The following is a 25,141-nucleotide window of genomic DNA, read 5'->3' on the forward strand; positions in this document are numbered from 1 at the left end:
GAGACTGAGCTGCCTCGTCACGTTATTCTTTTTTGGCTCTCGTCGGCTGCCTGGCGCAATTTACGCACGCTGTACTGACCTCTCGCCGTCCGGCCGCAGATTTCCCGCGAAAATTAGAATACCCAAGCGAATTTAATTGCCCAACTGAGTGTGCGCGTTGTCCGATTACGGCCGCGGAGTTAACGCGTTGCGCATGATACGCGATGGATTTTTTTCCCAGTGCATCCGGATGCATGACTCTGTGGAATTGAATAATCGTTTAGCGACGGGGAGAGCTTTACGCGCGACGAGCTTTTGAGCTTTTGAGGGATGAAATTATTCGATCGAGAAAAAAATTGATTCTTTATCAGTCTCAAAACAGCAATTTACATTTAAAGTCACTACTAATCTACGCGCTTTTAGTATAGATTTTGCGACGCAGTTTCGCTTCGACGATATCTGCTTTTTTTTCATTCTCGTACACGCGCATTCTTGTCAGCGATTGCGAGCCCGGGGATTCTCTTTATGGCGCGCACTTTCGCGGCTTCGCGAATGGCTCGCTGCGATTGTACGCCGCCGGTAAAAAAGCGAAAGCGCGGGGAATTTCGTTGGTCTGTTTTTTTTTTCAAGGGATGTCCTTTCGCCTGTGGAGCGCGGAATGCTTTTTCCGATTCGAGCGATGCGATGATGCATGTGCGTCGGGCTGGGATGGAACTGAAATAGTTCGGTGAGTGCGATGCGCGATGTACGCATTTCTCGTAAATGTTTTTCAGAAATTATCGTCGATGTTGCACATTACCTCCGTGCCGTCCCAGAGCCTGTACTGCTTCCACTCGCTGAAACCGGGTCTCCAGTACTCGACGGCGTAGTTCTCGGTGTACTCCTGTCCCCGGCCGTGATCGTAGCGGCCTTGAGTCTCGATGGCGGTGATCAGGTGAGTCGTGCCCAGGTCTATGAGGATCCACTCGCGGATGCCGCTCTCGATCTGACGCTTGGGACACCAGGCGCCACCGGCTGCCTCCTTACGGAGCCTGAAACGTTAGTGTTTGGTTTTACGTTAGGATAGCTTCTTAATTAAAGCTTCTTATTATATTTTCAATTTTCATTGTACGTGTGGCACTTCGCTTATAAGCTTTCAAGAACTGGAAACTCGTTCACGCTGCGCAAACATTAGTGCAGAATATACCACAAGAATCATGGAAATTCCGGCGTCTCGAGAAGGGAAACAGCGTAAATGTTTTAACGTAATTAGAAGACGCAAAGGCGACTTTCAAGAATTACTTAGGTAATTGCTTCTAAGTCACTTTTCATAATCCAACTTTTTAAAAAAATACAGAAAACTCTTCCTAGCTCTCCGCGCGTTACATCATCTGTGTCTCTAAATTAAAGCTCTTCCTCTTTTTCCATTTCGCACAACATCCCGGGAAACCCGTCGCTGGGCGAAATTTCGCAAAAAACATGCGCCCCGCGTTGAACAACTCGTTACATAAATTACATGGACACTATGATAATTACATACATGCAATGTGTAACATTCCAGTGGTCACATGGCGGGAATCTAATTTTCGAAATAGACGGACGTCCCGCGGCCAATCAAGTAATTGATTTTGCAGGTGGTAAAGAGCCCTAGGCATATACACTCGAAAACGTTTGACATCGTCGTGGCTTACATGGCCTGCCTCTGAACTTCAGGAGACTCGAGGGCATAGAATCGATGACAGTTTGAAGAGTGTATAGCAAAGTAAGTGGTTCCGCTGCGCTCAAAGAACGAATAGCTCATGCGCTAGAGGACATATGGAGAGCGAAGAGTTGATGCGGGCAAATGTGAATTTTAATTGAAATCAGAAGTTGACGTTCGGTGGTTGATGTTGGAATCACGAGTATATTCCAATCATTGTAAAAACTAAATTCAAAAACCGCAAAGTTCTTTTTCCCACGTCGATCGAATACCGCGGCGAATCACTCCGATCGTTTCACAGACACACACACATACACACGCGCGCGTATACACCTATACCTATAGCCCAAAGTGCGCATCATCTTGGGTGACTAGCAGGCGCCAGTCATCAAATTAAATGGACTCGGCGGACCGCTTCAAAAAATGTATATATATATAGCGTAAGCGAGCGTTGCTCTCTCTCTCTCTCTCTCTCTCTCTCTCTTTTTTTCTCTCGCCTCCCTTTGGTCCGATCGATTTTCCGATTTGTTGAATATCGCGTGTGCTGCACGTGTGAGCACGTTCGCGTACGCGGCGAGGAATACAAAAAAGCGCCGGGGAAATGGGGATTGGTTATGCGCTCGGGCGCGAGATGCTGATTTTGGCCGGTTCGTGAAATTGAAATGCGCGCGCGCTTTTTTTTCGTTTTTGTCTTCTTCGGCGCTCACGATGCGTTTGATTTGTTTTTAAATTTCGTTAGATTGGCCAGCCGCTTTTCGGGTGATAGTATTATTTATGCAGTCGACTTTTTATCAGGCGGCTGTATGATGAATGAGACGTGGCTTTTTTTTTAGGTCACTGAAACAGCAAAAAATGCAGTTATAGAACGAGAAGCCCTGGCATAATATTACAGGCTCCGGAAGATAGTTCGGCATCGGAGACGAACCGTTAACTATGCACCGAGTTTGCCTTATAGTGATGAGAGAAACGAGAAAGTGCCTCGGCGCCACCTATCTTCGCTGGTCGGAGACTCTAGGGAGTCGGAAAGTTTAATTGGCGAGAGGAACGCCAGTCCGAAAGTCTTCCGTACTTTGTACCAAACTACATATTAACACAACTATGCTACTATGCTAACTAAGGTTCACTCTAAGAGTGTGTGGATATTAGATAAAATAATCGAATCGATTACACTCACACACACGAGGCAATAAACTCTGTCATCGAGGGCCGGGACAGCTCGCCCGTTTAATGGCTCGCGCTCGATACCTCACCCGACTAGCATAAAAATTGATTGCTTGTTAAGCGAGTACCTCTGCTATATTTTATATACGAATGGTAAACTCTGTCCTGATTGGCTGTCGTTTTGTTCGTCGCTCGCGTTTATAGCGCCGCAATTCGCAATTTTTATAAGATTTTCTCTCCCTCGTCGATGCGGAAGGATTGTGTTTTTTACAATAATTATTATTGTTGTAGTCGCGACCGTTCAATTCACCTTAAGCTCGTATAATACTCGTATATACGGTTCATCGAAAGGCGAAACAAAGTGAGACGTCTTATTAAAAAGGAGAGAAGCGAGGAGAGAATAGAGCCGGGCGTGAAAAAGGTGAAATTGATGAGCTTGCGCCGCCGGATCGGTGCTAAAATGTATGAATATAAAGAGCGCAGATGTGTATCAGAATGATAGCGCGCGAGTATACGCACTGGTTATAAATAGCCTTTTCGACAGCTGAGTAGAGAGACAGGAGCAAGTAGATGATTGATTGTAACGCCGGGAGAACGTATACCTGTATAGGTGTGTGTGCGCGTGTGCGAGGTATGACTGCGAGGGTGGAGAAGGGATTTGAAAGTCGAATTGGAGCAAACAGAGAGTGCATGAATATGTTTGAGCACAGACTTGGGGGGCAGACAGCTGAAAAAGAGCAGCGTCTGTCCGTGTAATCAATTCGTTGCTTCTTCGTTTTTCGGGAAGGCTATTTTTAGTTCTGTAATTGAAAAATGGAATTGCAGTAGAATTGTTCAATCGAATGAACGTAAAATGCACAACAAAATAATTGCTCGCAGCGAAACACCTCGTCAAAACCGCTCTCCTTAACCAATCCACCAACGTCCGCCTCATTAATAATACCCATCGACGTCCGGCACACTCTTCTATTCCAAAAAAGAAAAACAAAATTCCCAGCTCTCGCAGCTGGCGCTCGAAGACAGATCCCCAGGTGCGGCCCTCTCGATCTGCGTCAGCGTCGCTCGGGTCCTCATCACTCTGGCGCGCGCTCGACTCCGATAGGTATACCAGAGTCTCTATTTCGCCGGGCTTTTATCGGCCAATCGAGCGCTGCACTTTTCCGCCGAATAAATCAGGGCGACGCGCCGCTGCCCTGGAACTTAATCATTTAAGCGTCGTCGCGAGTGTCTCGAGCAGATGAAATGTATTTTTTTTTTGCTTTCAGTTATATATTTCGCAAATTGGAATCGACGTCAGAGTACACGTTAAAGCTCGCGATGGAATTGACTATCAGTTACAGCGTTGATTAATCATACAAAACTTTGACAAAAACTGACTCCTCGATTCAGAGACGCGATGATTTAATTAGAAAGTCGCGCGTTTCATCTCGAAAAAGTAGAGCAAACAAGCCGCACTGCAGACGCATGCAAATCGAGCTTTCTCTCAGAGAGTCTCTGGGCGACGCTGCAGTTTACACTTAAAATTACACGCGCCTGGCGCGAAACTTGCGCGCAGGTATACGTACACATGATCTGGCAGGGCCTTAATACGTTTTCCCGTTCAAATACACTAGGAACTAAGCATATCCGGGGAGACTTGATTTACAAGCGACGATGGCGGTGCCGACCGCAGCCAGCGCGCGCTTAAACCATGGACAAAGTCGTTCGATGCAGGCGCTTGAATTTCCCACTTATTTTTAGGGGCGTTGGATTGTAATATAAATTTTGCCGGTCGCGATATTTTTCTGTTTTGGGTCACGCTGTTTGTTTATCAGTTTTCGGGTTTGCAAACGCATAGATTATCGTTTTATAAACATTTTAAAATAGAACGAAAAAAGTTTATGACGATAACGAATTCATTGTAAGAATTTTGTTGACTTTAGCATTTGAAAAATAAAACACAAACTAAAAGTATAAATTTATCAGCACAGTATAGTGCAGTGAGTAATTGCGTTATCCAAGTAAATTAAAATTTAACCATGGAAACATGCTGTTTGTACGCGAAGTTTATTCAATATTTGTACACTGAAAAAAAACAGTCATTTCTGCTGTAAAGTCCGGTAGTTTTAACCGTTCTGCCACCGTAACGACTGTTTAGTAAGAACAACGGTGTGCCACTGGTAGTTTTGGCGAGTCGCGACTCGTAAAATTGGTCGCTTACGCGAGACACCAGCAAAAACGACCGAACTGATTCTTTAAAACTACTGAACTCTACGGTAATTTTGGCAAGTCTTCGTACAATGACGGATTACTGGTACGATTTCAGTTAAAATGGCTGAGTTTTTTTTTAGTGTACCTCGAAGATATCAAAAAGTTCGTATGACTAAACATGAACCTTATTTGTTTGTTATTAATTTTTGCGCGTGCTCGCGCGTATGAATAAATTCGTGAAAAAAAATTTAGTATTCGTTTGCCCTCTCGTACATTCCGCCACGTCTCCGGTTGTTGTTGCAGCCGCTGTTGACCTATGGAAACGTTATGTTTGGATATGCTTTTTTATATAAAAGCTTTCAACTGAATCATCTGTTTGCCTTTGGTTTTCCGCGTATAATCGTATTTTCGCGATTGTCTTTGTTTGTGAACATCGAGAGATTTTTCATTTTTAATATTAAAATTCGATATTTGTACTAAATTTATTATGAATCCTAAACCATCGAATCATACAATCTTACTCATAAAGTTACCGATAACGTTGTCCCAATTATCAAGGTCTCTATTGTAGAAATAAAACCTTCACCGCTCACAAGTGCAACGATACTAATCCAAAAAGCCAAAAAAGCAACTCACCTGGCGTATCGTGGCCCGACGGTCGTCACATAGGAGGAGGACGCGTTGAGGGCCGAGTCGGCTATCGCGCCGGACTCCATGCCCAGGGCCGAGTTGCAGGATCCTGAAAAACAAAGGGTCTCGTTTGAACGAAAATGGAGCAAATAAACGTCGCTGCGCAGCGCAGGTGATGGCGGGGAACGCGACGCGACGCGTGTAAAAATAAAATAGGCGAGCGCGCATCTCCCACAGGGTACACAATTTTTTTTCTGCGCTCATAGTTTCACCTCGTGCATTGTTTGACTTGCTTTTTTCGCAGTATAAAAAAAGGGGCGAGTTCAGCGGAGAAAATACTGTGTGTGCTCTTTTCAAGTTTCTCGATTTTCGTGCGCCCCGCTATTTTCGGACGTAATTGAGTTATGAGTGCGTGGTGGTGCTGTAGAATCCGTCGGAGGAGTCTAAATTTTTTCTGGTAAAATTAAGGGCGATCGATGATCGGGTGCATTGCCACGTTCAAAAGTATACGAGTGAGCATACGATTCTTAAATCCTCAATATTTTATAACAATCCTTGCAATCGAGGCACCCTATTCTACCCACTTCCATTCGATCCCTTGTGAAAAAACTCAAATAAATTGTAAATTGGTTATATCGCTTCACCCATGGAAAGAAATTTTATCTTACCGACTCAAAGCGGGCACTTCCGTCACTCCTTGTATACGTAATAAATTCACAGCTGATGTTCTCGGCAAGTATTCATCTTCTGATTAAACTTAAATTAAAATACACACCCAACGCATCAGCTAAAAAGCCAATCTGTCTGGTTACAAATTGAAAGAGCTCTCCGCGTGCACGCGTAGGAATTTCGCTCGCTTTCAAAAAATAGAAACATTGCAATAATTGCCACGCAATCGTGAAAATGAAGCTCCGACCGTGTACGTATCGGCCGAGCGTATATTATATAAACACTGTGCGGTTTTTTGGCTTGCAATTCCACTATCGAAGTCATTCTAAGCGCCGCGCCCACGATGTATTTATATGCACGCTTTGCGCGCATTGCTGTAGGTAAATGTGTAGCTTTGGCATTTCTTCGAGACTGCTATGGCTGCCGGTGTATAAATAAGCGTTGGAATATTATTCAATTGCTTGGAGCTTTATGAGCTTCTCGGCTGCTTCATTCACCTTTCAATTTGTCTCGATTTTCATCGTCGTTCAGTCGTAATCTTTCCATTAAAGTTTTCTTCACGGAGCTTCTCTATTGGCGGGATGGGTTTGTCGCGCTGATGCGGTTGAACGACAATCGTATTGTGTTCGAGCTATTTTAATTTTGTATGAAAATAGATACACATTAATTTTTGAGTATCTTAGCTTAAATAGCTTTTACACTTTTATATCTTTTATGTTCACGAAGGGTGCGTAACATTTTTATCGATACGTGATTTGTGTTTAGTTCACGTAAGTAGTAGTTTTTTTCTTTTCTTTTAATTTTTTATCTTAGCATTAAAGTATACTCGTATATAAACTTGCTCAACCATCAAATTTTGTAATCGATAACGTTAATTAACTATCTCACATGGCCTTGTTATGAAAACGCAGTGTTTCGCACGCGAATCACTCACAGAATGAACCAATCCTAGTGTATCAACATCCCGCAGCAATAAACCCAGGTTGAAACGACTCCCCCCCCCGCAAGTTCATTACACCGCGAAACAATCGTAAACCCCGTGTCTCTCCCCACCTCCAGCCGATTTTATTATTAACGCAATAACTCCGCGATTCTTACAACCTCCGCAAAACGCAAGCTCCGTCCGTCCGTCCGGACGACTCAAACGGAGCGTATAATCCGCAACGGCGGCGAGCAATTTTACGCCTCGCAGACGCCGATTTCGGCCTTCGTTTCACTCCCCCGTCCGTAAACACAGGCGAAAAAAGGCGCAAAGAGAGATCTTATACATACCCCTCCCCCCTCTCCTCTTTCAGCTCGCGCACAAAACACAGAGCTTACGCAGTCCGGCCGATTAACCTTCACGCAAGTTTGGCCCGCGTCAGAATTTTCGGGCTATTTTTCATTCGAGGAAAATAGCCGAGGAAAGAGAGAAAGAGAGAAGGGTATAAGCTTTTTACGAGGACCTGCGCGTGAGCGCTGGAAATATCACGAGGTATATAAGAAGGCGCGAGGGAGAGAGAAGCTGGGTGGAAATCGCGTAATGAGCGATAAAGATGCCGGTAAGAGAGGGAGGACGCTTGGATGTGACTTGTTATATTGCGCAGTCGTGAATCAAGTCCCCGCGAGCGCGCTGAGTTATGGAATTTTTCCTGGCTTTATTAGCGGTTGTTGCTGGCCGACATAGAGATTTGCAATCGGCTTTCCTTGCGATTCGTTTTTTATAAGCAATACGCAAAGGTTTGAATTTAAGTCGGAAGCGATGCGAAGGTGTCGGCGGAAAACAAAGAACACCTGAATTTATAACAGATAATGGCTAATGCCACGGGAGGAAGGCGTAATGAATCACGCGTAAATGAAAAAAGTTTCTCGCGGCTGCGCTGAAGTTATTAGCCTTCCGATGACGATCGGTAATATATTTTTCAACTTTTTCGCTCTATCGCCACTAAAATTCCCGTGAGAAAAAAGAACGAAGCATTTCGCTCACAAAATCCTCGGATTCCAAACGAAATCAATCGAGCAACAAACCGGAGCGATCAAACAATACACCTCTGAATTAAACAAACCTTACTCAGCGCAACGCGTACAAGCAAAGCCACACCGCAGGAAGAAGCAGTCTCAATGGCGGCTTTGAAAAAAGAGAGGGTGAGCGAAAAGAGCAAAGTCCCTTTCGCGCAATTTGCGAGTGGATTTTCAGCGTGTGTGCGCAGGGGCACAAAAGCCAGACGTTTTAGCGAACGGACAGCCGGCCGACTCGGAATGCGAATGGGATTGCGCCGTGTAGGAAAAAAGTGGGAGTGGGAGAATCGAGAGGTAAAAAGGGTGCCGGGGATTTTCGAATGGACGCGGGAGTACGCGCCAAAGGGTTGATGTCTCTGGAGAAAGAGCACTTCGCTCAGGTGTGGCTATTGTCGTGGGTTTCCAGTGACTTTTAATGACCTGATTGGATTCGAGTTTACGGGGGTGTTATTCTCTGTTCTGTTCTGTTATTCTCTGATTAATATAATCATAAACGAGAGCGGCGACGAGCGAATCAAAAAAATTGAAATTTCCGCGAATCGAAATCCTCTCGAAATTCTCTCGAAACACTGAATAAGCGGAGCTTCAAAAGCGTTTGCAAACAGGATATATAATTTGCAGAAAAATTATCCTCAATTTTCGCAGTAATCCCCGGGCAGCGACGAGATCAAAGATTATAAACTGAGCACTTAAAACCCGATCGATCGAGCTGAGGGAAAGTCGATTTTTGCAGTTTCAAGGATTTGAATTTCGCTCACACACACACACACACACACACACACACACACCTCACACTCTCACTATTCCATTCGACACGAAAGCCCTTCCATGCAGGTATTTACGGTATACGTGATGGCTATACGCACGCGCTCGGCTTCGACGCCCGGCCGCGCTATTATATACTCGGGGGAGTCGACGCGACGGTGAGGCGTTTATTTTATACACACGGCATCTCCTCGACGCACGTATACGAGTCTGCAACACGCGTCGAATGTTCGGGCAATTTCAATGACCCAACTTTCGCTATCGTAACTGTTTCATTTTACACTTATTGTAGCGAGTTACAACTACCCTTTCTTTTTTAGGCTGGATTAGTCGGAATTCTTTTTCGATGATGTCGGCGGGAAATTGGGAATTCGAATGCCTGTGCGCGCGGGAAATATTTTCAAAATTCGCGTTACGACTAAATTCACTCACGCTTTTTACATTCGATGGTGTATGTGGGACGAGCGCGGCGATGTTTCGCTTTGGGAAACAAATTCATTTTCCGCGACTACTGTTCACTTTGTGTACTATCTCTCTCTCTCTCTCTCTCTCTCTCTCTCTCTCTCTCTCTCTCTCTCTCTCTCGTTATTTGTGCACTCTCGAAAATAGGAACGTATTTCACGGTGTTTTTTAATCAATTTTTCGATTGCAATTCGTTCTCCGGACAAGATACATTATTGCCGGCACGTATTTTTGGCGCGTACAGAGTTTGATTTTCTAAATTCCCACGCGGACAAAGTAAATTCGTGGTGTTTAGCGATGGCAGATGGACGATCGCCGACGACGGGTAATTTAGCGACCTTCGAATATCCTGTGAATATAATTGGATAAAAGGCAATATCGAGATTCAATTAATTCATTCGAATTCTCGCCTAATGCCATCTCGTCCGCTGGAAAATCTCTTTAGCTATTTTCGCCTCTGTTTAGCGACAGCGACGAAATAACCGATGATAAGCCGTGCGGCTTTTACCGTCGGCGCTATATTGCCGGGGAAAAATTCGATTCGCAAATTGCCGAACGTTTTTTGTTCCCCCGAGAAAGAGCGGGAAATGGAAAAACGGCGAGAAGGAAAAAATAGACCGGATTACGGCTGGACAGCTTTTCGCGAGGATTGCGACCGTTAGACATTATTTCATTCGATGGCGTGAATGATCAGTTAAAAACTCCGTCCGATTTCTTTAAACACTTGAAATATTTCAAAAGCTCGGGTAAGCGTCCGTCGCGAGTCATTCTCTCGGACGACTTTATCAGCGAAATCACTATAAATAACCCCGCCGAAACATTTTTCACGAACACTCCTTGATTACGCCTGCATTTTAAAGACTGCAAAGCACCAATAAATCGCGGTCGCTCCATTAATATAAAATACGTACGGGGAGCGATAAAGTCACCCAGTTTTATACAAAAGAAATTCCCCCGCGGCGTAATAGAACCATAAAGTCATTGTATAAATCAGTCGACGTAATTATTTTCATCGCGGGACGATTAATCACCCCGAGCCTTATACAGGTATATGTAACACGTCAGCCGATCTAAGTCTCAATATATTTTAAACAATGTGTTATACCGCTGTGTTACACGCCGCAAGAAAGGAACACGTTATTTATCGTCGCGACGATCTAGACGCGTTGTGTAGAGATTGCGATCTTGGAGAGTGAGGTGCTTGTTTTAGACGCCGCAGTAGTCCATCCCCGCAACCTTTTGGAGACACGTAGCATATAACCATTACTCGTATGCATATGCAGTAGGCTTAACTAAGTGTGTATATGTAACAGGTGTAGTAGGGGTTGTTTATGCGTTGTATGCATATGTATGACTCGCTTGCTACATTAACGATGTATATGGTATATATCGTGGGCGAGAAGTGGCTGATTCGTGTTCGGGAAAATGGATCTGCGCTTTTCCTGTAATGGTATGGTCTGAGAAAAAAAACCATTGGAATGACCCTTTTCCCACCGCTTCAACTGTTCAGTTCTCTAATAGTCTCTGACTAGCGTCGATAGTTGGCGCTTAACATAAATCTATTCTCGCGTAATTTGCAAAGGAAGGATAAAAACTCGAACACGACTATATTAAGGAATGAAAAAATTATATTCGATGACACTTAGAAGAATACAAAATACGAAGCCCACTGCTCGGAGTTCAGCTCTCGACTGACGCCGACGTTAGCCGCCGATCGTTGACGATAGCTGGGAATTTCCATATTTCCCCTCTCCACATCATTCCACAAAAACTCTAAAACAAAGCAGATCTGAGCCGATGCAAACACCCACGCCGCACAGCTCGACTCAACGCGCTCGAATCGACGCTATGCCCACCAGATGCGCGTACTCGAGATTCGAATTCCGAGGAAAAGCCATAAACTCGAACCCGAAAACAGTGCGGTCTCACGTGCGTGCGGCATAACTTGACCTTTCTCTACACAGAGTCGATTCATCCCAGCACGAAAACCTACGCCAAGAACAGCAATTACAAATTTAGACGTTTCTTAAACTTAACTATACGCGAACATTGTCAACCAAATTTTAACTCTACGAATCTAAACAGTTTCCTTGGTACGTTAGCTCCAGAAGTTTGTGTTTCAGCTTATATACGTCGGTAACAGAGCCTCTTATGCTGCAACGGTGATATTCAATCTTTACTACATTATTTGGTTCTCCGTTTGAAGCACAATGGATCTTGTTATTCCCAAATTATAAGAAGACTGAATGAATGTGGTCGATTTCACTCAAAAAATTATCCGCAAGCTCCTTCCAAAGCACTTTTTCAAGATCGAATTATCCCCCGCTAATCAACCCCTGCTTGCAAATCTGAATCCCAACCCCCCCCCCCGGCACTTCGCCAAACTGAAAAAAGCTCTCAACGCGACACCCCTTCGTCCATAGAGCAGCCGTCACCGCTGTGCCATTACTCAAACCTCGCTCTCACCGCGTCATTTTCCGCGTTCGCAGCCAATAACGACAACAGCCAGCAGTAGCAGCGGCAGTAGTAGCAGCCCTCTCCCTTTCCAATCATTCCTCCATACATAATCCGGTCGCATGACACGTCTCGTGGTTTCTGCCGCCTCCGGCGTTGTACACCGCTAGTTCCGGCTCTATCGGCCGGCGGTGATTAATGAAACGGACGGACAATCTCGCCGAGGGAATCTACTTCCTTGACGTGGCCTCCGCGGATGGCAAAGTTCGACGCTGAGCTTCAGCCGTCTATATATACAGCAGCTTCTAAAGTCGAGAGAGAGAGAGAGAGAGAGAGAGAGAGAGAGAGAGAGAGAGAGAGGCTGCAGGATCAAGTATGTATATAGGTAGAAGAGGTCTTCGGTAGCATCGTTGCCTTGCGTTTTGTACATTCAACCGGAAGATTCTGACCTGCAATCAGAGCTAGAAAATCCAAACAATCTTCCTTTCACGCACGTGGACGCAAATAACACCCTAACCCTATACTCTACCGCATAAATCAGTCTGCCCCCGTCGGCATCGTTATCCACGTTCCAAAGCAGTATCCTCCGATAAAACTTTCTTCCTCCCCCTTTCCTCGGAATGCAACAGTCCGAGAGGCTGAACCTCGAAACAGCCTTAAATTTTCCAGCCCCGCGCGCACGATTCCAGAACACATCGCGCGGTCATTGTGAGTCCGGCAACGCAGCCCTCTGTGTCTTATGGAAAGCGCGAGGAATTTTTCATCAGCAGCCCCGGCATCAGGGAAAACTCGCAGGCAGCTGGAACGTTCGACCGATGATTTATCCATTTTCTTCGCGGCGGCCCCGCTAACTCACGCCGCCGCCGCCGGCGGGGCTTCGGACTTTGGTTCGCGGCAGAGAAGACGCTTAACGGCATTATAACTCGCTGAACTGGGTCAAATTACCCGGGAGCAGCAGTATGTGTGCTCGGGATATTTGGCCCGACATATATTCATCTCGCCGAGTGAGAGAGAGAGAGAGAGAGAGAGAGAGAGAGAGAGAGAGAGAGAGAGAGAGAGAGAGAGAGAGAGAGAGTTAGCTCGCGGGATATTAAATTTGCCGGAAGTTTTCGGCTTTTCGATTTCGCCCGTGACAGTTTTCGATTGTAAGAGAGACTCGCTGCTGACGCTACGCTTTTACGGGGCGAGGCCCGGAGTTTGACCGGTTTGTTTGGGCGATGTCAAAGCGAGGAAAGCGTCGGGGCCGGGGGATGGCGATCACCAGTTACGGTAAAAATCGTGAAAATCAACTCGTTGGAAAAATACGACGAGAATTTTCAACAAGTTTACAGTGGATGTCTATGCTATGCTCTAATTAAATTATAATTGCGGTGTAATTCACACTATCGCGCTATCGCAGCCCTCGTGTGAATGATGATTCATCGCCTGATGAATAGGCGCTGGCGTCGCTCGACTGCACAACGATACGCCCACCTATCTCGACTCCCATTACACACGAGATCAAAATTACCGGGCCAAAGGCTCTATTTCAATAAAATTGCGATACGTCCGTAAGTATAATAGCAAGACGAAGCCTTGAAGGCTCGTGAAAATCAAGAGTTATAAACCAAAGCACATCATAGTCCTCTTTTTCTAACGAATAAGACGCAGGAGCGAATTTCTTACTTCCAAGAACTCCTCGCGAAGGCGCGTTCAAAGCTCGAGCGAAAGCCCGACAGAGACGGCATTTAATTGAAAACAATTTTATATTCCAATTAATGCGAGCTCGGAGTCTCTACTCGCAGTCATAGCCCCGCGCGAAATCTGATTGCTCGTTAATTATTTTTCCACGGTGCGCGACATTTTTCATTCCGCGAAATAGAACGAGAGAGAGAGAGAGAGAGAGAGAGAGAGAGAGAGAGAGAGAGAGAGAGAGAGAGAGAGAGCGAGAGAGAGAGAGTCAGATTCAATCACCGCCGAGTTCAGCCATTTCTTTTCCATTAACGTGGCCGTGTCGCCAGAAGTAATAACCGCGTCCCGAAGAAAAAGAAGGGAAAAAGAGAGACGGAGTAGGGACAGTTCCGTATGACGACGACGTCTTCCTCTCGTAGACTTCGTAAAATGAGCGAGGGTGACGCGTTGGGGACTTTCGAAGAGACTAGTGGATCCTGCAGCTGATCGGAATATTGAAGAAGCGGAGAAACAACTTCTTCCGGAGCCTGCCAAGGATGAGGTTGATCGGCTGCAGGCTGTCGGAGGAGAGCTTTTCGCACCTGCTGACGTTTATTAGCAGGTGTGGGTGCGGGGGTGGCGATTTTTTTTCTGATAAAAAATAGGTCGCAGTTATTTTTGAGAGAAATCTTCGTAAAGGTAAAGTTTATTTTACTCGTCGTAGTTGATTAATATTGTCTGTGAAATTATAAATAAAAGTACACTTTGGTTATAATTACTTTGAAAATCCCAAGAATGTTTAACGGCGCTGGAATACTGTACTTTGCAATGAGTTTTCATGGAAATTCATGATAGACTCTGGGCTTCATAATTTTGAAATAACATTATCTTAACACATTTCGCGCGGCACCGGAGGACATTAAGTATGAAAGTCACGATTGATTTTTCCTTTGAAAATTAGACCAACGACGCCAGCTATCGGAAATGACAGAAATAAATCGCAAGTATAGGTGCTTCACATTAATCTCATCTCTATCAATAAAATCGTGTCAATCGCTCCGGCGCGAGATCGAAGATTTTACAACAGAAGAAATAAAGCCTTTGATGGAAGCCCATCAGCCTCAATCGCTCTCCCATGAGCATAAAACAGAAAATCCAATCGAAAACAAAATTTTCTTTGAAATCGTACTGTGACTTCGATCCACGCGGATAACTATCTCGCCGGGGGGTCCAATCGTAAAACGGTCTTTAAATTTGTTTACCCTCGTTCTCTAAACATCACTAATTTACGAGCCCGTATATATAGCCAAAGAGAGCACAGTGAAAGGCTCGGGCAGTAGTAAAGGCTTCGAAATTGACATTATAAAACGGCCGGGACGCCGGGGATTTCTTTACAGAGTGTAAAGTAAAGCATGAAACTTTAAAAGACCCTCGGCGCGAACGAACCGATTCCATAACTCACCTGCAACAATGCTGCCGATCTTTCTCTTTTCCTCTCTAGCGAGTAAGAGAGAGAGAGAGAGAGAGAGAGAGAGAGAGAGAGAGAGAGAGAGAGAGAGAGAGAGAGAGAGAGAGAGAGCTGGAGACCCTCATTCCCAGCGACTTTTCGCGCCGCGATCCTCTCCGTGTATATCTTCCCCGGAAGACGGAAAAAATTGATGACCCCGTGCTCGAGAGAAACGAGCGAATGAATGACGTTCTAAGGAAAGAAAAGGCTTAGATACTCGAAAAAATGTAGTCAATCATTGAAAAAGAGTAGCCGTGTACAACGGAATCAGCAAACATCTCATCATTAAAAAATAATCGTCCCCGCCACCATTGTGTACAACGACGTGCTCTAGAAGAAATCCCAGTGAAAAATAGCGTAAGACGGTGTAAAAAGAGTAAGAGAGAGACTCGCCTCGAAGATGTAGATAATAAAGTGAGGCGCAGAGACGCTAAGAAAGAAAGAGGAGCTCTCTGGGGAGAGTTGAAAAGCAGGATAAGCGTATTATCGAGCCATTGTCTACGAGCGGCCAATCCGAAGTAATGAGACAAAGTCAGGCGCAGCAAAGAACAATTGACCTGCCCGCGCGATTGTGTCCCAGTTCTCTCTCTCTCCCGGCGTGTCCCTGTAGCTTACAGCCCCGCACGACATACTTTTTTTACGACGCCGTTGCGCGCTGCACAGCTTTCGAGCTTAAGCCTACTTTGCGTTCAAGAACTCGTGCGCCACCTACTTTCTTCCTGTTCCTCCGATGAATGATAGAGCCGAGATTAAAAAGCGCGTAGTCGACGAAATCACACAAGCAGCCAGTGCGTGTTATACCCCGGAATTTCGCGCGCTCACCCCTCGCTCTTTTCGCACCCTCTCGCGCGAAATCTCATCCGCCCCCCGGAGCATCGCATTCCTGCTCTCCGGAGATTCCTCCGAAACACCGCCCATGCAGCTCGACACACGCCGTATAACTCCTTCGCGCTCCCTTAAGCTCATTAGCCAATCGAAAGACGGGTGCTGCGCCTTATCTCGAGCGGCGCAACGCTGCGGCAGGTATCCCTATTGTTCCCTCTCTCTCTCTCTCTCTCTCTCTCTCTCTCTCTCTCTCTCTCTCTCTCTCGAGCTGTCACACACGACTTGACGCGATTCTCGGTTTATAACGTATCCGAGCATAAACGCCGCCGCTACAGCCGTGCGTTCGTCTTGCAGACTACTGTACAGCTACCGTCGCATGACTTGGTCCAATAAGTTAACTTGCTCTCGAGAATTACCGCTGCCAAGACGGCAAGAGGTGCGAGACCTCGGAGGTGCTCGAACAATGTTCGCGAGGTTCGACTGTATACGCGCGTATAAGGCTATACAGTCTATCGAACGCGCCGAGGAATCCAGCCCGGGAGCTCTTTGTTTGCATTCTGGACGTGTAGCAGTTATGGAATTCGTTCGGAGGGAGGCGCCGCCGGTGGTTTACCCGTTGCCAGAAGTTGCTTACTTCCGGGTGATTTGCACGGGTTATTGGGACGCTTGGCAGTTTGCTCGCGCGCTTCGGAGCATCGGACTCTTATTTCGCGCGTGAAATTGCTCGGCCTCGCTGTAGTGATTTTCTAAACAACGCGATCTACCCGACAACGATTTCGAGATATAGCAAGTCCTCGAAATGTCCAATCGAGTTTAATTAATAACTAACCATTAAGCAAACAAGCGTGAAGTGGACACACTGCAGGTATCGACATCGAGATAATTGTTAGAATTAAAACGTCGCGCTTCCGGCCGGTGGACTGTGCTCGCGTGTTTTTGGATAACCGAAATAATGACGAGAGCTACAGAAAGATAAATGCTCACGCGAACAATGAAGAATCGCGCAATTAAATGAGGTGCTCTTTTTCGCCGCGAGTCATTGTCTCTGCTTCGTTAATGGTTAATCGTCTGCGTATAACGAGGATAATTTTTGTACGCGCGAATCTCGATCGAGACGGTTTGCCTTGGAAGATCTCTCTCTCTCTCTCTCTCTCTCTCTCTCTCTCTCTCTCTCTCTCTCGCGCGCGCGCTTATAAACTGGCTTTTAATTAAAATTTTCTCCCATTTCATCGGAGCTGCGCGTTTTAGAACATTCTGCCGGCGAAGCGTTTCACAGTAGTGCATTCCATAGAATTCCTCCGAAATATACGACCTATAAGCCGGTGTAATAATCTCCATCCAAGAGTCATTGAAGTTTATGAAAGCTCTCGGCGCACAATTCATTACACCTCATATGCCTGCGCGCTCGTAAACTCGAGTACGAAAATTCTCTCTATCTCTCTCTCTCTCTCTCTGGGAAAAAGGTAAGGTGTTCCGCTCACGCAAAAACTACTTTTCGCGAGAGCCGCCCCCTTCGGCGGACTTGGAATTGCGCGTAATAGCGAGACGTGCGTGTGTCGGCAACTCGTTAAAAAGCACAGTTCACCTCATTTGCACTACTTTTGAGAGGAACTTTCTTTTCCACGAGAGAAACGAAGTGCCCCGCGCTTGGAAAATACGCCGCGGGAAAGGGAAAATAGGAGGGATGGCAGTTTGCGTGGGAATTTTGAAGGATCGCGGATGTGCGTGTAAGGGGGCTTTTTTCCGGATCGATTTCGTACATTTTGATGAGGTGCAATTAAGCACAGCTCGAATATTCTTGAGGGATCCTTTTGCAATATACATGCTGTAGAGCTAGTCGGAGATTATTTCCCGTTTGGAAATTGAAATGGGCAAATTGGGCGGGCTAGAGCGGCATCGACTCTACGATATTCGCGAATATGGCGCTGGAGCTAGGAATGAGGACTCATCATTATTTAAAACTGATTCCGAGACCAGAAACGGCTTTCGAATCGATCGACGAGCTGGTTATTATTGCTAATAATTGGCGTAACGCTCGCACATGGAGGAGGCTAAATCGGAATCGTCGGATCATCGATTATTCGTTGTTTAATTTATAACCCAGCCAGCGTATGAATTCGTAACGAAAAATTTCGTCCTGACACAAAGTATATTCTCGGTATTTATATACGTGAAAACAATTTTTCGATAAATTCTTAACAATATTTGTATATGTACAAATATCGAAAAATAGATAAATTTCCAAAAAAAGTAATAGCCGTACAGAGGAGAGCCCACACAGCACCAGAGAGCAAGAAAACGAACCGCGAAAAAAAGAGCGAAATACGTAACGAGCTTTCGTCAGAGCGACTCTCCGCGAGTTCGCCATTATAGAGCTAGAGGGGCTATACTCGGTACACGCGTACGGCCCGGCGCGTATTAAAGGATTAAGGGGGATTCCGCATTTCCATATTTTGAAAGGGAAGCCTGATTAGCTAGTTGTAAAATTGCCGCCTCTGTACCACTGCTACCCCAGCAGCCGTTTCTAGTATACATATGTATACATATAAGACAAGGGCACTTTATGCCTCTCGCTTCGGGCATATATTCGCGGAATCCGTCCGACCGCCAGCGAAGCCCTGGAATATAATACTGGATTCTTTTTTCCACCGACTATAACTACTGATATGCGCTATACGCTTGAATTTTATTATCGTCGCTCTGGGGGCTGTCTTTGCGCTAAAGTCGCGCTGAAAATTGAAGCGTCGAGTTTTATGGCGAGTCTCTGTTATTTTCCGGGTAAATATTATTCATTGATTTTTAAACTTAACGCCCCTGCCTCGCCACGTATCACTGCGCGAGCGGTTTACGGCTCTCTGGTGTGGGGCGCGGAGAGCTTTTTTTCTCTTTTCCAAGCGGAAAATATAAATCAAAATTGTTGGTATGCATTTATTCGAAGAGCATGTGTGTACTAAAAGAAAAAAAATATCGATTTGAGGAGCGAAGCTTTATTAGAGAGTAGGTTTAGAGCTGAAACTCGTGGAATACACGAGTTATACTTACCCAGGCGTCGAATCAGAAATGGAAAGGCTGGTGGTGTGGCATTGCGAGCTTCCGAAATTACCGACTACAGGAAAAATACTCGATCGCGTGTCTGGTTCGGCGGGCGCCAGTAGGTCAGGACTAAATAACCGTGAGAGAGCTCCGACAGAAAATCAAAATTCCCCGGAATCAAGCTAATGAATACCGAAGCACCTCATAATTCAGACGAGGCAAATCGCCGATTCCATAAGTGCGCTGACTGTATTTTTTTGGCTTATCTTGCATTCGAGGAAACGCAAATATTCGCTCTCGCGCGAGTGCTTTTCGATGCTTGTTCTGACGAATGTACGACGGATAGGATCTATCGATATGCGGTGGATGTTAATAAATGCGAGTCGTTGCGCAGTAATTTCGGCATTGCTACTAATAAATGAATAGGTGTACGTTCAAAATTAATACCGAAACGTGAGCTAATCCGGTAAATAAATAACTCAGCTCGATATTTGGATATCGAGGTTATACATTCTAGACACACAGCTTCGAAATAAACCAATTATACAAAATACTCGAACACACAACAAGCAGTCCGTATAAGAAGGCATGGATACGCGATCATCGTTGTAGACGCAATTGCCTCGGAAAATCTCCCTTAATCTTGATTTTCCTTCCTCGGCTCGACCCACGTACATCCACGTAAAGTCTCGTTGTATCCGCACTCCCCCCCCCCCCGGCCTTTCTTTCATTCCGTTCCTGCATGGAAATTCGAGTGCTGTACGTGCCACACGTGTACGCGTCGCGTTATTGGATCATCGCTGCGCTTGTTTGCAATTCGATAGCGAAGAGGGAAGGCTCGTGCGCCGAGGAAAGGAGTAGAGAGCGAGAGGACGGATACAGTTGTGTCTCGAGACTGGATGTAGAAGTGGGATAATGGTTTTCTTCTCGGGAGAATCATTTTTGCGTAGGTGCGCGGGGCTTTGGTTTTTATCGAGTGCGCGGCTCTGGGTCGTGGATTGGAATTCGATTGGGGTATGGAGTACTGCGTCGTTGTTGGGTTGTTATTACCGGAGTATTTGTTGAGAGATGCAACTTTTTAAAAGCGATCAAAGCATTCCAATTAATGGTAAATAATCTGGGTCAGCTGCGTGATTAGTTCTGCATTATTAACGCGCTGCTCTATTAGCGGGAACAGTGTATGATTAATCAGTTTCGGAGTCCATACAGATGGTCACTTGATGCCTGTATGGAATATTGGCTCAGGTTTCCATAAACGTCAATGGATCATTTTGTCAATCGCGCGCCGTCTGTTTATGTCTGTTTATATCTGTCCACGTTTAGTCTTCAATTAACGAAGCCGTTTCGTTAATAACAATTCTTTGCAAATCGAATACAGAGAAAACTCATTAAAGCTCGCGTATGAAAAGCACCGAACAAAGCTTCGGTTTGCCAGGCGCACATATCCTGAGTAGTCAAAAACAAGTCTCGAAATAGCTTCGCTGAGCTTGACGCGCGGCTGCGAGAAAGTGAGTGAGACCGTAGCGTCACCTCAACCTACTCTCGCTCCGATACAGCTCGCATGCATGTACACGGAGCTTTGTCGGCGGAGCTTGCCTACATCGATTCGAACGCGGCACGCAGGCATTTATCGAAATGAAAATGTTCTGCGAGGGCTGGAGGGCGAGAAGCGGCCTTTGACCTGCATGCGCGGACGCGATCGAGCTATATAAAGCAAGAGGGAGAGAAGCATTTGATGAACGGCCTATCCCCGGGAATCAACAGTTATTCTCGTTATTCTTCGTTATTGCAGCCGAGTGTTTTTATCTGAGCCGACGGTCTGAGTGACGGCGTCACACGCCCGCACGCGTCTCTGTGATCTATGGTGGCTGACTTTTTTAAAGCGCTGATTGAGAGCTGAGCTCTTTATTGCAGGAGTTTGGGTTTTATGCGCTTATTCTATACCGTCGGATATTCGATGACGAGGTTAGGTTAAATATATATTTAGAACAATCAACTGGATAGACATTATATCGACCATTTCGTCAATATTCGATCGCCTATTATTTCCAAAGCTTCCAGACGTCGTTACCCGTGCTCGCGTCAGACAGTTTTCTAAAATTGAAGCAATCCTATACAGCCCGATATTCATTCAAATGCCACGCACGCGTAAAAACTAGATCTCTTCGAAACTTTATTTCCGTGCGAATTTTCTTCGGAAAAAAACGCGAGAGAAATTCGCTCCACGCAAATTTCCCGGTCAAAATCCAACGAGTTGCGCACACATCCGCGACGTTTCGATCCGCGTCACGGCGCTATACGCTGTCTGGCGGACTTCAAAAACACGAATAGCGCTCGGAGCCATGTTCGAGCCGTTAACGCTATCACGCTCCGTCTCTCTCTCTCTCTCTCTCTCTCTCTCTCTCTCTCTCTCTCTCTCTCTCTCTCTATTCTGCTTCTGGATACGGCTCTCGTGTGTACAGCTACGCTGGTAGTATCATTTGCCGGGCTTGTCCCGATTACCGTTATTATGCCTTTCGCAGTGAAATGGAATGGAGCTCCGTATGCGCGACTGTTTGCAAATAAATGAATTACATCAGGGAGTAATCGATGTTGAACGACGAGTCGGTACGAGAAAAAAACAGACGGAGCTATTAACGATGTTGTAAAGCGACTTTGAGGCGAAGCTTTTGCGGTGGATGCGCATGTCAGTTTTTTTTCAAAGGTCGAGCCCGAAGCTATGAAAAACGAAGCGCATCAAAAAGCGATACAGAATCGTTGATCGAGAGAAAGAGAGATATCACAAAGGGTTGGTTTTACTGCTGCAGACTCTCGGTCTTTCTTCAAAGTGAGGAGACGCGGAATTATACGAGCCGAGAGAAGGATGACAACGAGACACCAAGGTCTGCTCTCGGGATAATAAGCGGAAGATAAACAGAATAAGGAAGAGGAGAGAGATAGAAAAGTTTCCTTCGTTTTTCGCCGCGGAGGCATCGGATTACGTTTAATTCGACTTCTCCAACTTTCTTTCTTGCGGAGAGAGATTTTCCCTTTTATTGCAAAGAGTATACGGAAAAGTTCGAGAGATCGTCGAAAGGTCGTCGCATTAATGCACCTACAAGTGATTTTCCGCCGGGGTCGTTGAGTTCTACGCCAGGCGTGTTAACGAAGTTACGCCGCCCGACTACACTCGGCTGTTACTACTCGTTCCGCAAGTACCTACTGCCGAACCGATTTCTTCACATCCGCGTAAATAAAGCATTCGCGGCAGACCGACTGGATGGTCCAGCGCAGACAGAAAAAGAAAGCCACAGCGGCTATACTCTAGGAAAAAGTCGAGCCACGTGCACTCAGCTACACAAAGTCGCAAATGGAAAATCCAGCGGTCGTCCGTAGCGTAAAACAGCCAGCCGACGTCTCGCGGTTAGGGAGAGCTTGCGGTGCTCCAGCGTCTCTGATCTCCTAATCGGACTCCGAGTCGCGCAGCGCGAGTGTCGCTGCATATGTGACGGCCACCCTACGTCTCTGCACTTTCGGAGCTCACCGGCAGGACCTGGATTACGAGGAGACGAGTGTTGTACACTGCTGCTTCGAAGATTCGAGAGGGAATGGAAGAGGTGAGATATTCCGTGAAGTGCATTTCGGAAGCGGGCTGGAATGATTGATGCGGAATATTTGAATTTGAGTGGCGTAGTTTTCGTAATTGTGCTAGTTTTATGTCTTTCCTTCCAATCACATAAACCCGGATCTCTCCATCGATCGGCCACGAATCATCCCTTAATAAACGATCCCGTTTCTTACGTCCCGCAGCCAAAAACAACAGCAGCAGTAGCCTCAACTCCTTCAGCCAGTTTACATGATCCACCGGAATTTCTTCGCAATCAAACAGCAGCAGCAGTAGCAGCAGTATATACTCAGAGGCAATATCACAAACCCGCGCGTCTCGTCCTATAACTCGCCCGGCAGCATATTTATTCGCCTCCTCGCAGCGCTGCCGCGATTTCCGTGCCGAAGGCTTTCTCGTGCAATGCGCGTCTATGTGTACGTGAGAGGGAGACTCGTCGCGCGCGATAGAGCCGTAGATCGTATTTATGTGGGTTGTTTATGCGCGCAGCCGCGCATCCGCGATATGCGCGCGACTTATACTGGAAAATAGAGAAGGAGCGAGTTTCGACGTTGAGGCATAGGCTGGAGCTGCTTATGTGTGTCTTGATTTTCCTCGGATGTCGAAAGTAGAATGTAGGCTCGGCGGATATGCGAGATGAGAATCGAGATTGCGGAGAGCAGTGCCTCCGAGAGATGGGACGGAAGTTTCTGGAGATTTGGATCGTATGTGTTATACGGTGCTTTTTGGGCTGACCAGTCACCGAGCTCAATTACTTACGCAGAATCTTATGCTTATTTCGAGTCCACGAAAAACGCAACGATCCGCTTGGCCGCGTTCGAAGTGTAAAACAATTTCGTCCCGCATGAAAAGCCCGCCGGTGTTATAATATCTCGTCGCTCATCCATCTCCGGCGCGAAATTTTCGCAATATATACGGACGCGATGCCGTATCTCGTTAAAATGCGCTCGCGTATACGCGGCCCGCGTCGTTCGCTCCTCTCGTACAGGGTATATTGTATATAAGAAACACTTGGAAAGAAGCCATTAAAAGTTTGCCCGGCAGCTAGCGCGCCGTACCACGCGTTCGAACGTATAACGAGAGGAATTGGCCGAGGGTGAGATTGTTCGGTCGCTCGAGAGTATAGTCCTTTCTCTCTTAGAATTTCAGCTCGCACCTGATGCGCGCCTCTATATACCGGCTTAATCGATTCTCACCCTGTGTGTGTGTGTGTGTGTGTGTACAACTACGCGAGCTTATTGCAGCGGGGAGTGTATTTATTGTGTCGTTGTTTTGGAGCCGTGGGGGGTGTTGAATTTTCCCGACGGAATTATTCGTGAACGAAAGTTTGTTCAAGTGGTGCGATGTAATTTTTAAAGGATGTAATAATGTATGAATTTCAGTTGGAATATACTTTGTGTATTTAGGAACAACTTAGGTATTATTTAAAATAAGGATTATAAATGAGCCTTGGTTTGCAGCGAGTTACGTGCAAGTTAGTCGTCAACGTTTTTTATGCAAGACCGGTTGCACGACGTGTGAAAAAGTTTATACTATAGCGCTGTGCATTCGCGGGTAAGAAGAGGGCGCTTCGAAACATTCGAGAATAATTTAAAATAATTTTTTTAAAACGCAAGTGCTTCACGCAGTTACAGTAAACAATTTTGTTTATCATTATTTTCAATGCCTCGATAAACGTTACTTAGACTTTTATTGTATTAACGTCGTGCAAACTTTCACGACAAGTAAATACATTTTCCTTGTACTTTATTCTTAAGCATTTCACGTTGCTAGACTTTGTGAAACATTTCTCATCGTACATAATTATTGCTGTACTAAAATAAAAGAAAATGCAAAATTCGCAATCGTATGCAGAACCACGTGCTCAAAATGATGTAGACTGTAAACTTCCGAAAGGTAAAAAAAAAAAGAAGAAAACGATTCATCGTGTTTACTCAAACCTAACAAGTCCGAGCTCCATACGCGACATCAGCACACATCGCCTATTCATCTATTCACGACAAGTCGGTAACTCGAACAGCAAAGCAGCAGCAGTAGAACCAGCAGCTTTCCTCGATGTCGGGCTCCACACAAGAGCCGGTCCAGTTTAAAACTTTCTCGTCAACAAGTCGAGGAAAGAATAGCGTGTAACGCCCTGCGCACGAATACAGCAGGCTATAGCCAAGGCGAATAACTCCCTCGGACAACATCGCTTTGGCTTTGTGCACATCCGGTCCGAAAATACCGGTCACACCATCCCTCGGGCTCGAGAGTAGCTTTGACCGGGGCTCGTGAAAGCTGTCCCGGTCAGATTAGATTTTCTCTCATACGAGTTTCTTTGTTTCTGTTACGCTCGGCTGTTTCTCTCTCGTCATTTCCAAAATCTCGAGCCCTAGCGCGCATCAACTTAGAAACGGACGGGAGATATGAGAGGAGGAGTTTGCGCTCGACGGACGGTTCATCTTTCGCCTGGAGAGCGAGTTTTCGGCGAGAGGAAGGATGAAAGTTGAAAGTTTCGGAGCGAGGGAGAGTTGGGACGAGAGGCGCTGCTGCTGCT

At 45.9% G+C, this 25,141-nt stretch overlaps 1 protein-coding gene across 1 annotated transcript in view; it reads right to left on the reverse strand.

Moving 5' to 3' along the window:
• LOC100119970 (discoidin domain-containing receptor 2) overlaps positions 1-25,141 on the reverse strand; it is an 87,742-nt gene that overhangs the window by 22,209 nt on the left and 40,392 nt on the right. The window contains exons 3-4 of the mRNA XM_008214130.4: positions 5,645-5,747; positions 779-1,010 (exon numbers count right to left, since the gene is read on the reverse strand). Of these exons, the coding sequence (XP_008212352.1) occupies positions 779-1,010; positions 5,645-5,747 (335 nt within the window). The remainder of the gene's footprint in view (positions 1-778; positions 1,011-5,644; positions 5,748-25,141) is intronic.

Source organism: Nasonia vitripennis, chromosome 1, assembly GCF_009193385.2.
Source record: "Nasonia vitripennis strain AsymCx chromosome 1, Nvit_psr_1.1, whole genome shotgun sequence".
NCBI classification, from domain to species: Eukaryota; Metazoa; Arthropoda; class Insecta; order Hymenoptera; family Pteromalidae; genus Nasonia; species Nasonia vitripennis.